Raw genomic sequence first — 13848 nt, forward strand, 5'->3', positions numbered from 1 at the left:
TGGAGAAATAGATGGATATATGCTAGACTTGCTGCACCAATGCCTGGTTCGGCATAGCACACCTCTGGATTCTGGCAGCGACAGCGCTGGGCCTCTGCTAGGGCAGCTTGTTTAGCAGCAGCGGCAGACGAAGGGCTTCCATCGGTTGTCTCGCTCATGGCTCAGAAGAACTGGCTGAGAATAAACTACTTATATAGGCAGCCGGATTATATTATAATATAAGCCGTCTGTGAGCCTTGCACAATCCCTCCGGAGCGGAACATTCCGCACCAGCCGCCACCGCCAGGTCAGCCACCACCGAACCGGCGCTCTGATTGCTGCTGCACATGGGTGGCATTGGAGGAAGAGCGAAGAGAGCAAGGCTCGTGCCGTGCGTGAGAGATGGCACCAAGAGCGCGCGCAGCGAGAGCAGCACACTGGCCCCAGCTACGGAGCTGGTTATGGCGAGGCACGACGGCACCGTGAAACGCGGGAGCAGCCGCCAAAGTGCTCTGCTCTAAAAAAAGGTTCGTTATACCCATTGCGAGGAAATTTTAGCTTCATTAAACAAGGTTTTCAATAGATGGGCATCTATTGGAACTTCAAGGGGAATCACAATTGCTTCTTTATACCCTGTTTCGTTACAACGAGATTTTACTGTAGTCCAGCTATCCACGCATGGCGCAGTTATGCTACGTCGGAGAAAAATGGACGCTCTACAGCCTAGTGTGGCTGGCATGGGAACAGAATGTGTCCTTAGGCATGCCAGAGTCACTGGAACAGGCTGCATCATGTGCTAGCTAGGCTGAGTAGCAGTATACTGACCTATACAGTTCGGGTTCACTGATGCGAGCATGTTGAGTTTGCACCTTCGATAAACAAGAAAGCTCTTGCCCACTGCACACTTGTGCATTTGCGCTGCAACAGCAACTGATTGCTGTGCTGCTGTGGGTCACATCTAAAACGCAGGGTAAAATTAAAGCAATCTCAATGTCTCCGGCATGATGCATCCAACTTCACCGGCTGCAGCCTGGCATGCTGGAAACGACAGGCTTGTCGACCGATCAGACAACTACCGCCATCTGTATTAAAGGATGATATGTAGCTGAGGCTTGGCACGGCCGGGCTAGAGGGATCTACCCGGTCTAGCCTCTACCTCAGCCGTAGGCTCGATGCACGTAAACTCACAGACAGACAGGCTGGACTCTGCCCGTGATAAAGTTTTGCTCATTTCGCCTTGTGGCATCAAATTCCTGCACGACTTTAGCGGCGCGTCTACACCATGGCAGCCTTGTCGCCATCTCCTTCGTGACAAATTCAGCATGCGGTTCCTATTGACAGCGTTTCTGGCGCTGTGTCAGACAGGCTTTCGTTCGTCAACTCTGATGTGTCCGACACGCAAAATGTCTCGAAGATGATTCACTACCTGAAATGATTGCTCAAGAATACTGCCCCTGAATACAACTTACCCTTGGTTTTCATGATGATGAGCAAAACGAGAACAAGGTAAAAGCGGGAGCCAAGACAAGTGGACTTGTCTTTTTCAAGGCTTTGCTTTTCATGCATCATAGTGGCTTATGGTACTTCTAGTCATACCGAGAAAGTGTTTGCCAAGCAGATCTTGCATAGGTACTTGACTGTGCTGTTCAAATGTAGCTTGTGCTGCTTCATCAAGTGCAGTTTACATGCTTTCTGCACATTGGCTGGTCCGTGTCGCACTTGCCTGCTGTGTCATGGTGCATGCCTGCGCTCTAAAAGTTGGGACAGGAAAGATGCCCGAAAGATAATCTGACAAAAAACGTGCATAATATCTGAAACGGCTCACTTCTGAAACTTTCGCCGCGATGTCTAACAGCTTTATTGCAAAGAGCGAGTGACGAATGTCCAAGGTAAACAATAAAAAAAAAAATTGCAGTTTCGCCCGAAAGGCGAAGCAGCGATTGCAATATCAAATTAAGCAAGTGCAGCAGCATGAAATCAATGTCAAAAGCACAGTGCATACAAAGCTACCGGCACGGGGCGCATTTTGTCCACATCGCAGATCGCTTTCAAAGTATGGCGGCCACGTTGTAAGCAGCCATTGCTGGAGTAGAACGCCCCTTCTCTCTTGCCTCCCCCCTGTGCCTTGAGCGCGCGCAAGAAGATGGCGCGTTTCTGCCCCCGCCTTCCTCCCTCGCGTGTGCGATATTGATCCGCGATTGTCAACTGACACTTGCAAGTCAGTTGTCAGAACATGTTGACACAGCAAAAGTACGTTTCATACGCCTGATTTTTAACAAAAATATTGCCGCCAACTTTGTCTGCTGTAGTCGATAGTCCGTTGAAGCGCAGTCCGATAAAAGCAAACTTCGTTGCATTAATAAAATAGGTAGAACAAACTGAGGCTGAAATATGGTTCGTTATATCCGAAAGTCTGTTGTACACGGGTCCCTTGTAACGAGCGTAAAATGTATACGCTAAGCATTTATAGGCAATTAAGCCCAAGTGAAATTTTGTTGCAGTCGGCCTTTAATGACAAGCAATTAACTAATTTTTGCTACTCAGGGCTCGTTAATCTAAGTTGTATGTGCCCTCTTGCATTCTGTTTTTGGAATGCGAATTCTGCAGCTGGGAATCATACCCATGAGCTTGTGCTCGTGAGGAAACATGGCTGCTAGTATTTTATAGTGGAAAATTACATTTATGATTTATGTATGGTGTTTTCGTTTACAGATGTACAAGCATAATGTTCAAAGAGATACTAGGGCCATACTGGGAGTGACGCGAGACACAGAAGCATGAAAAAGACAGTTGTCGTCCACCCAACCGTAGCACAAAACTACAAAAGTAAAATATATTAGTTTCTTAGAAATAAAGCTTCACAGTTGAAAAAAAAATCATCCCAGTTTGAGGAATGAACCCGGGACGAGCATATTTCTGGGGTAGTCACTCTACCGGACCAGGACGAATTTTTCAGCTCTGAAGGCTTGTTTCTGAGAAACCCTTACAAGTTTCCTCTGCAGTTCGTGCTACAGTCAGGTGGATGACAGTTTTTCTTTTGGGTACCTTCCTGCACCTTGCAGGCTTCCACAGAACTGATGTGCCATTAGATACAGCAGCATTTAAAAATTTCCAGATTCCACAAACACATGGGCCTTGAGCATCCCTTAGGCAGCTGATACACAAAAGTTGGCCGAAGGCTTAGCTTGGTTAAGCCTGGAAGATTGCGAAAGCAATACCCTTGGCTGCGCCTTGGTTCGGCTGATGGTGTGGACATGGTTGCCCTTTGTTAAACTTACGGCTATACATCATCCGACATAGCACAAGGCAGCGTGCCGACCACTGCGAGGAGCCGAGCTGTAGCCCCATTTATCCTCCTAGCGTGACGTCACATCAGCGAGCGCCCTCTCTCGGTAGTGCCGCAGCAGCGGCGCGCAAGGCTTCGCCGCCACCATCGATGCCGCGAGCTGGGGCCCAGTCGCTCGGTCTGGCGTGACGTCACACTAGCGAGCGCCCTCTCTCGGTAGTGCTGAAGCAGCGGCGCGCAAGGCTTTGCCTCCACCATCGATGCCGCGAGCTAGGGCCCCGTCTCTCGGTCTGGCGTGACATCACACCAGCAAGCGCCCTCTCTTGGTAGCGCCGCAGCAGCGGCGTGCAAGGCTTCGCCTTCAACATCGATGCCGCATCTGGGGCCCCGTCTCTCGGTCTGGCGTGACATCACACGGTCATGTGACGCGCAGCTGTGTAAGGAGGCGCCACGACCACTGATGGGCCAAAAGTGCGAGCAGTATTGCTTTCGCAATAAAAGCAATTTAACCCTTTCAGGCGCTGTGTAACCACTAGTGTACACACTTGTGTACACCAAGGTAGTGCCTCAACAGCAAAAGCACAGATGAAAGTATACTGATTCCTCTCCTTAAATACACTTAATAAAAAGAAAGTACAATGATACTTAAAATGTGTGGCATACATCTTGAAGCACTTATGACCAGAATTGTGCTGCAATTTTGGATAACACGCACAATATGTTCGTAAGAATTTGATGCCAAACGATCGATCGAATGGTTCGTTGAAATTCACCCCCACCTTCGGCGTCCGAGACGCACCGTCCGAGACGGTCTGCACAGGTGGCTCAATGGGTGACTTAGGTTCGAAGGACACAGACGCTGCAGTAACGAATGAACAACAACTTGTGTTTACAGATAAAATTACAGAGTTCGGTTACAAGATTGCATAGTTTCAACAGTACATCGGTTACAAATAGTTACTTGTTTGGACCACATAGGGCAACCCTATTTCGGCAGAGCCGATGGTGCTTAGCACCGAAACCAGGTCCAGAACTCCCCATCAGAGCGCTGCGGCCGTGTTTTCTAGACGCAACGCTCCGCCCAAAATCTTTGCTGGCGAATTACCGCCGGGTTGCGTCTCAACTGGACAATTCGTTCACCAATCACTGCGTTTAGCAGAACTTGCGTGCGTGATTGGCCAGTTGAACAACCCTCAATCTAAGAACATCTTTTTTTTTAGTACAGTTCACAGTGTAGAATCCTCACCCGAAATACACAATATACAACAACAAAGGGGTGAGGGTCACGCCAGCTGAACACATCGCAAGTTCCGAGCAACGGCTCACGAGCAACGGCTCACGAGCAACGGCTCACGAGCAACGGCTCACGAGCACAGCCGGCGCAACAAGCACTGACCAACAAAATACATTCACAACCCAAAAGCCTGGGAACGTCGGGACCATGTTTTCAGTGCTTGAACACGTGCGCAACGCGACCGGATTCCAAGAAACCGAAGGCCCATGCGGTGCCACAAACAAGCAATTGTTTGCAAGGCGAACTGTCACAGAGGAGCACGGGATAATTGTCCACCCGCCAAGGTCGGCCTCGTGTCCGGGCCGTAAGCCGAAGAAGACGTTCCCACGGCGCCTCGGAACCGAGACAAAACCGCAGGCTCCTTTGCGGCTCAAAGAATCCCTATGCCAGTCAGCGCGCGGTGCAAACCCATAAAAAGTAATGAGGCTGGCGCGCCTGCTTGATGCCGCGCAATCTCCGTTGCCCGCGGCCAGACCCGAACCACGCATTCTTCAAGGGCACCCATCAGAGCACCGCGGAAGTCAGACGCGCACGCCCATTACGGCGTTCGACGCCCATTCGGGGAGGCCCAAGCTGGGAACGAGTTTACACCCGCCAGCCGGCCGCGCGCAAGGAAAACGCCTCCGGGGATTCCCAGGAAGCGCAATGCGACGGGGGTCCGAAACTCCCTTTTTACTGTGATGCGCGACCGCAACTGCGGCACTGGTGGTCCTCTCTGCTCCCCGAACTGTGCGGCAGCCGTGGGTGCCGACAGCGTGGTTACTCTGCTTGCTTGCAAGGCCCCGCTCTGTGTCAACCATTGACAGCCATTACTCAAGTGTGCAAACAATCTCGTCGAGACGCATGCCCCCTGCCCAGATGGCCCGCGCCGTCCTTTTGGGTTTGTTTTGCAGCCGCCTGTAGCGGGGCTTACAATGTTCTAGAAAAATGAGTGGGAAAGTAGAAGGTTGGGTGTTTTTACTCGGTATTAATATATTGTATGTAGCAGGTTTACTTCAGGCATGTCAAGCACCCGGAATAATTTTCAAGTGGCTGGATGAATGCTTTTCAACCTTTCTAAACACAAGATTGTTATGTTCTCATATTTGATGTTCCCACAGTGAGTTCTCGCACGGAGTCCTGTAAACTTGACAAAACTCACTAAACAACTGAAAGTTCTTAACCTTTTCTGCAGTTGTACACTTTCTATGATTCTGAAGATGTAAAAAATGTGGTGAAAGTAGGTTTTCAATCAACAGGATAAAGTGGCATCTGAAAGGGCTAAGTTTCTCATTGTTATTATTATTATTATTTTAGCTACAAAACTAAATGAAAAGAGCTTGTGACGGTGGTGGGAAGAGCTTTACCGTGAAACGATGACTCGCTCTCTTCCATGACAGTTGACAGTCGACCTCGCTCTTCAAACACCTCTGGACTTTCCACAGCCTTGCTAGCTGGCACAGCTCTGAGAAAGGGCAGTGAGGGCAGCGGGGCTCCAGATGAGCTATCTATCCTCCTTGGAGCTGCCCATGTCTCCCGACGCTGCTTCCGGCACTGAAAGGAGCAAACGGCACCATGCATTTAGCACAAGCAAGACATTAAACAGGAATGGTGTAAAAGACAGGACGATATGGAGATACAACACAGAAGGAAAGCGCACTCCTTTTCTTCTCGTTAGCCACATTCTCTTCTGCCTTTCTTTTTATATATATAGTTTCACACCTTTCGTACCCTAACAAGTATGAATCAACTAGTCCAGCAGCAAGTAGTAAGAAAGAAAAATGCATATGCAATATATACATGCACAGCGAAATAGGAAAGACAATGAGAAAAAAAAAAAAAAGCAAGTGTGTTATCACAGGAAAGTTTTGGTGCTGCTCTGCCCAGATGTCTAACCTCACTGACAGCCCATGAATTTGCAATGATACTAAACATGCAACATGCACCGTTGTGATGCTGTCACAGTTGCCCTATCATCGCCATTCTAACTTAGTTATCTGACTCTCGTCATGTCGTACCTGTCACGCCATTGTCACACAGTCGTCATCGTACTGTTGTTGCCATGCCATCGTCGTCATGTTGTAGTTTTACCATCATTATCGCTTCAGTAACGTCATCCTATTGTCATCATGTTGTCATTGTGACACCGCTTTTGTCGTTCCATTGATGTCACTCTCATCATTCTGTCGTAATAGGCTATTGTCATTCAATCGTGATTATGCCGCTAAGGTCATGCCACCGTCGTCATTGCGTCGTCATCAGACAGTCGTTATCATGCATCGTCGTGGTCATGGTCGTGCAATTGTCATCGCCCCAACTTTGTCATCTGCCTCTCGTCATGTCACTGTCATCATCCCACTGTCCTCATACCATTGTCATGCTGTCATCGTCATACAGTCGTTGCCATGCACTCATCATACCGTCGACGTGATGTTTTCACAGTCGTTACATTGTTATCATACCAGCTTTGTCATCCATTCGTCGTCATACAATTGTCATCGTCATGCTGTCATCATACCATCGTTATGGTTAAGAATCATCATCTCATTTTCGCCCTGCCATCATAATTGCACTGCCTGTCACTTATGGGGGTCTGATTCGTGCTCTTGGGACAAAGGAATGACACCAGAGTAGTGCAAACAATCACAAGGGCATTTATTGCACCCTTCATACACCAATGCCGCACCCAATGCCAAGTTGCTATCCCCAAAACATGCCGATGGGCATGCAACAAACCGAGGAAGTCTGACTAACCGCAGCTGAATAGCAAGCTAATATCTTCGCCCCATGCTGCACACGAACGCCTGATTGTTTGCGTGTACGGTCATGTGAACGGTGCCGCTTTCGAACGAGGCCTTGCGAGACAGTCTCAAGGAAGCATGGATCGGCGCACATGCAGAACGTCCACACCGCTTGCAGACCCCTGAGCCAAAGAGGGATAGCCATCCTTTTGCGGCCAAGTAACCCCACTGTTAGGTGGCGGTAGCAGCACAACAATCACGCCATCTCTCGTACAGTCAAATCTCGATGTAACGAATCACACAGGACCACCAAAAATCATTCGTCATTTTGAAATAGTGTTGTAATGAAAAACTTGCAGTTATAAGCCAGTGGACAAACCTAGGAATGAAAATGATGTACCTTGGCAATAGATGCGTGTGCAGACAAGCATGCTCTCAAATAAAAAAGTTTCACTCACTTCAAAGCTGCTTTATTTGAAGAAATCAGTGATTTTCTTCTGACGCAGGCAGCATGCATGACCAATTAGGAATGCGTCTACATCTTCCACTTTGCGCAATACTTCATCGAGTGCGTCATTGCACCAAGCGATGAAAGTGCGGACTTTGTTCATGTGCACTAAAACATCGATGTTTGACACAATCTCATCTTCAGAGTTCAGTGACTCACAGTCGTCTTCCTTCGGGTCGTCATCGTCACTGGAGACATCGCGAATGCAGTTAATCTTTTCTGTTGTCAGGTCCGCTGCGTTAGTACTGCGCTGTCACTCTCCATGTAGTCGTCGAAGCAAGAGACGGCAGGCAGCAGTCCCGCAACCTTGGTCCACAGTTTTCCTGGATTGTTGTCGGTGACCTCCAGGTTATCTTCAAGCTGCACAGGTGCCTTGACAAGCCCTGCTTTTCGCCAGCAGTTGCTAATGGTGGACGCCTTCAAGTTCCACCAAGCTCCTGTGAGCATTTCCGCTGCCTGACACATATTGATTTCAGTCGGCTGCTTTAACGAGAGGTTGATAATCAACCGCTGCACAAGGCTTTTCTGCTTTCACACTCTTTATAATGCCCTGGTGTAGGGGTTACAGCAAGGACACGTTTGGCAGCAGAAACTCCCAAGCGAATGTGTGTCAAGCGAACATTCACAATGAGAGCAGAGCAGTTGTTGGCAACCAGTAGAATTCTTTGGTCATCCCTCCTTATTTGGTCGTCGAGTTTGATGAGCCACTTGGAAAAGAGTTCTCTAATCATCCAGGCTCGTTTGTTGGCGCAGTAGTCGTATGGTAACGACATGACATCCCTCCTTATTTGGTCGTCGAGTTTGATGAGCCACTTGGAAAAGAGTTCTCTAATCATCCAGGCTCGTTTGTTGGCGCAGTAGTCGTACGGTAACGACATGATGTTTTTCATGCAGGGAGGCTTCGTATACTTGCTGATGACGAGTGATTTAATTTTCTTTGTGCCTCTTGCATTGCAGCAGAGCAGGACTGTCACGCGAAGATGCAACTTCTTCCCCCCTCTGCACTGCTGCCCTTTGAAGTGCATCGTCCAGCCTGGCAGGAGCTGATAAAAACTTGTGGTCTTACCTGCATTGCATATATCATCTTCAGAGTATGATTCAGCCACCTCTAGAAAACGGTCATTGTGCTAGGAATCTGCACCTTCTCTGTCAGCAGCCCTTTCCTCGCCAGAGACTACCTGCCAAGTTATTCAGTTTTTTTTTTTTGCGGAAACGAAAAAGCCAACCCGCACTGGCGTCGAACTCTGTTATTTCAAGTGCATCGGCAAATTAGCGCGGTTTTTCTTGAAGCATTGCGCCAGACACGGGAACACTTTGCAATCTGGCATCTTTGAACCACATGAAAACAGCTGGATCCACATTTTGAGTTTCCCAGTCGCAGCTGTTCCCTCGTAGCGGAAAATAATCTACCTGCATCATTCTGAGGTATGCGTTGTATTGAAATTTGTAGTTCTAAAATATTTTTACATTGAAGATATAGGCAATCTGGCGGGGATTTTTAAAATATTCGTACATTTGAGAAATTTGTTAATGTGGGGTTCGTAGTAACGAGATTTGACTGTAGAGCTTGATATCACAGTCACTCCTACTTTGTGATATCAAAAAAAAAAAAGAAAGAAATATGCAGATCCAATGCAGATACAGCATTGGAATCTATGTGAAGCAAAACTTTCGTAAAGCAATTGATGAAACGCTATGAATTTTCCCTTTCATTCCTGTGTCCTTGGCGAAAAGCAAAATGATGTGGGGATGTACTCTCATGCATCCGTGCTACACAATGTGACAAGTCTCATATAGGCTTATAGTTCTCCATTTCTCCTTATTTATTTTATATATACCACCTGCTCCTTGGCCGACGATGCCTGTTGCGGGTATGTGCCATTGTGCAGATTACATTGTCATCACCATCATCATAATGAACATGCGGACATGATTCTCGGACGATCCCCTGCTGCAGGTATGTGCCACAGTATGGACTTCATAATCATGGACACATGGCGATCATCTCAAATGGCTAGTGGTCGTTGGCACGATATGCACTGCCCACTTCTTCGCCAATCCCACGTTGTATGTAAGTGCCATATTATGGAAATCATGATCATGGTCAGCACGTGGCAACCATCTGAGAGCTAGTTGGCGTTGGCACAAGAGAAGTAAATGTGATTGTGGCCTAATATAGGGCTTATTAGGTTATTATTATTATAGAGCTTATTAGCTTAAAGTATATGAAGAAACTTACCAGATTGAATACCTACTCGCGACACTCTATCAAGGGCTGCACCATAGCTTAGTGGCTATGGTGTTGGGCTCGAGGTCGCGGGATCTAATCCTGGCCACGGCGGCCGCATTTCGATGGGGGCGAAATGCGAGAACACCCGTGTACTTAGATTTAGGTGCACGTTAAAGAACCCCAGATGGCCTAAATTTCCGGAGTCCCCCCACTACGACGTGCCTCGAAATCAGATAGTGGTTTTGGCATGTAAAACCCCATAATTTAATTTTAATTTAAGGGCACACAGTACTTGTCCCCAAAAGGAGTGACGCAATTAAATTGCATAAAGTCAAGAGATATTGCCCCATATCACTTTGCAACATGGATTACAAAATATTTGCAAAGATATTAGCCAGCTGCCTTCAACATGTGACATTAGAGGAAGATCAATCGAGACAAATATCCACGTTGCACGGTCTTTGCTAGAGTGTGTAGCAGAAAGTGCAGGTCAGGTCGCAATAGTTCAGGTTGATTTGGCAAAATCATTTGATAAAGTTAATCACTACTTTTTGTTCGGTGTGTTAGAGCACATAAATATTGGGTCTCTTCTTTTTAAAGGCATCACTATCCGTTATGCTAATGGCACAACAAGGCTAATAGTTGATGGTTGTCTATCCAAATCTATTTACCTGAGGGCATGCGTAAGGCAAGGTTGTCCCTTGTACCCTCCATTATTTGCTTTGTACTTAGAACCGCATTGTGCATGAATTCTGAAGGATCATGCTTTTCACGGGTTCAAATTGTTATCCAATGAGATCCGCGTACTTGCCTATGCAGATGACATAGCCTTCTTTTGTGCTGACAAGAAAAGTGTAGAGAATGCCCTTGCCATAAAGCAATAGTTTTGCTCAGATTCTGGTGCAGCAGTAAACTTTGAGAAGAGTTCAGAGTTTTGGTTCTGTCTATGACATACGATGCTAACCTACTTCGCCAGTATTCAGTGGAGGCAAGAATAAGTACATAGGTGTACATCTCTCAATATCACAATAGTAATCCACACTGGTCAGCGGAAGTTGCACAAGTACAATGTAAGGTTTACAACTGACAGGGACGGCAGTTATCCATCTTTAGCCGAACTAAAGATGGCAATGTGTTCCTAGTAGCTCGACTTATGTATGTCCTGCAGGTACAGTCGAACCCACTTAACAATATTCAAGTGCCACAAAAATTCCATTGTTATAACTGATAATTGTTATAACCAGGTTTCATGAAAAAATTAAATAGAGGATGGCAGAGCTGATGTGAGAAAGCTATAATGGCAGGGAGGCCAGTGCCCCTCCCCACCACATTCCTCCATCCGGCTGCTGATTGTGTCCACTCGTTTAACTGCTTTCTGGGCGCTCCTATCGCGTGTAACAAGCCGCGGCTATCGACGGTAAAGAATAGCACTGCTATGACAACTGCAAAGAGGGGTCACGGGTGGCAAGCGATATATATGCAAGCACCGCTGAGGCATTGCTTTGGTGACCCAAAAGGGGCCTTTAAATAATGTGAGAAGGTTGCCACAGTAGCTTGTCAGCTTGAGAAATCCAGAAGAAACGCTGAGGTAAGATCGCCGCAGCACCTCGCCGCATACTTCTCACTGCCTTGCACGAGAAAACCCTGTGTCCGTCAGCCTTGCATACCTTACGCAAAGCTTGCCGACATACCTCTCCAAGGCATCCAGGTGCTCCACATAGTGCAACGGAAGATTCCTTGCGAAAACGAAGCCATGGAGCGACTGAATCATCTGACGGGCCTCCTGTGAGGACAACATTGAGGCGGCCTGCCCTACCACATCATCGCTTCCGTCGTCGCCGTCCAATGCAAGCACGCTCGCGACGATTGGTTAGAAGCACTTAATTTGTAAATCTATAGCCGTGCACTTTTTTTTCATTGGCAATGTCGTGCATTGCTGATGATAAGCGAGTGGATCAGCCATCTTGGGATTTGGATGTCACACCGCACACAATTCATTTCGTACCTTTTAAAGATCCCTGTGACCCACCATATGATATGTTCATGGTACTTGGCCTACATAGCCTTTAGCGCAGTAGAATGTGTGATAGGCACGCTGAACCACTGTGAAGCACTCGGCCATATTTTCAGGAATCTGTTGCCTACATTCATAGTGTGTACGCTGCACAAGAAACAGCGCCAGACTAGATGCCTTCATTGGAAGCTTGCATGTGCTTGCCTGTCTTTTTAATGTGTTTTCAGTCACCTTAAATTTCTGTAGTGCTTTGTGTTTTTTATTTTGCTTAAGATTCTACTCTAATGTAATACAGTCGTTCCCGGATATAACGAATTTGACGGGGATCGGAATAGTTCGATATAGCGAAAATTCGATATACAGATATAGGCCAAAAAAGCACTTGCGATCATAAAAAATTGTGGCTTACCGATTGGAACAGCCGCGAATCACATAGCATTTGCACACAATATGAAAGCGTTTTACTTCACAGAAAAAAAAATCACTAATTTTGGGCTGCTTTTTCCTCTGGGAAATGAAGTTTAAAACACTAGTCTCAATCTTCTCGAGACTGTCCAGGTGCGAGAGCCCAGTGCCTTCCATTTCGCCGCAACAGCGCCGAATCAGGCTGAACGCTGACACCAGTTCGTGGGCTGTGCACGAACGCGTTTCTTCGAAAACACAGTTGCCCTCGTCGTCGCTGGAATCACCGTCTTGAACGGCAGCTATTTCGGCCACAATGTCCTAATCAGCGAGGTCGGCTACCGCTTGAACTTCGCTGTCAGCGTTAATGAAGTCATCAACAGTAACTTCGGATGGGACGGCGCCGGGAAAATTGGACAAGTCATGGAACGCCTCCTCCAAGCACTCATCGTCATCTAAAGCTTCTGGACATTCATCTCCGGCCATTTCAAGGCCTGCCTTGCCGAAACAGTTGGCTACTGTGGCCTGCTTCACGTCACCCCAAGCGCCGGTAACCATCTGGATCGCGCTGAGCAGGTCAATCTTCAGATCGGTTCCCATGCGGAGGTTTATGAGGAGCCGTTGAATAAGTCGCTTCCTATAGCCTGCCTTGAATGCCTTTATGATACCCTGGTCGAGGGGCTGCAGTCTCGCTGTGGTGTTCGGCGGGAGAAACTTCAATTTGATGTGCTGCAGCTTGCAAGTCGTTTGATGGGCCGAACAGTTGTCTACCAGAAGGCAAACTCGGCGGCCCGACTTGCCCAACTCAGCGTCCCAAGCCTGCAGCCATTTAACAAAAAGTTGACGTGTCATCCAGGCCTTTCTATTACAGCCGCAGCGGACGGGAAGCTGTTTACAGTTCTTGAAGCAGCGCGGTGACTTGCTCTTTCCGATCACAAATGGCCGTAGCTTGCACGAGCCATCCATGTTGGCTGCAAGCAGCACCGATACACGCACTTTGCTCATTTTACCGCCGTGGCATGAGGTTCCACGAAGAGCGAGTGTCTTATTCGGCAACATTTGCCAAAGAGATCAGTTTAGTCTGCATTGAAGATTTCTGCAGGCGAAAACTTCTCAGTGATCTTCGGCCACTCCTCAGAAAGCCACTGCTGCATCTCCTGGCTGCTGACAGCCCCACTTTCGCCTGAAATGGCCTTTCCTACAATGCCGTGGCGGTTTTTAAACCGTTGCAGCCATCCAGTACCACCGCAAAAGTTCTCTTCGCCAAGAGCCGTAGCAAACCATTTGGCCTTTTCGTTTAACATCGGGCCATCCACGGGAATATTTTCTGCTCGGATTTCAAGAAACCATGTACTACAGAGTGCCTTCTCCACTTTGTCAAAAGCAGCAGGGCGCACACGACACGCTCCCGAGCG

General features: G+C 47.7%; 1 protein-coding gene across 1 annotated transcript in view; it reads right to left on the minus strand.

The window, feature by feature from the left end:
* The window catches only part of LOC126540031 (uncharacterized), a 122993-nt gene that overhangs the window by 42606 nt on the left and 66539 nt on the right, over window positions 1-13848 (minus strand). Inside the window, exon 13 of the mRNA XM_050186832.3 lies at window positions 5906-6092. Within this exon, the coding sequence (XP_050042789.1) occupies window positions 5906-6092 (187 nt within the window). The remainder of the gene's footprint in view (window positions 1-5905; window positions 6093-13848) is intronic.

The sequence above is a fragment of the Dermacentor andersoni genome, chromosome 2 (assembly GCF_023375885.2).
Source record: "Dermacentor andersoni chromosome 2, qqDerAnde1_hic_scaffold, whole genome shotgun sequence".
NCBI lineage: Eukaryota > Metazoa > Arthropoda > Arachnida > Ixodida > Ixodidae > Dermacentor > Dermacentor andersoni.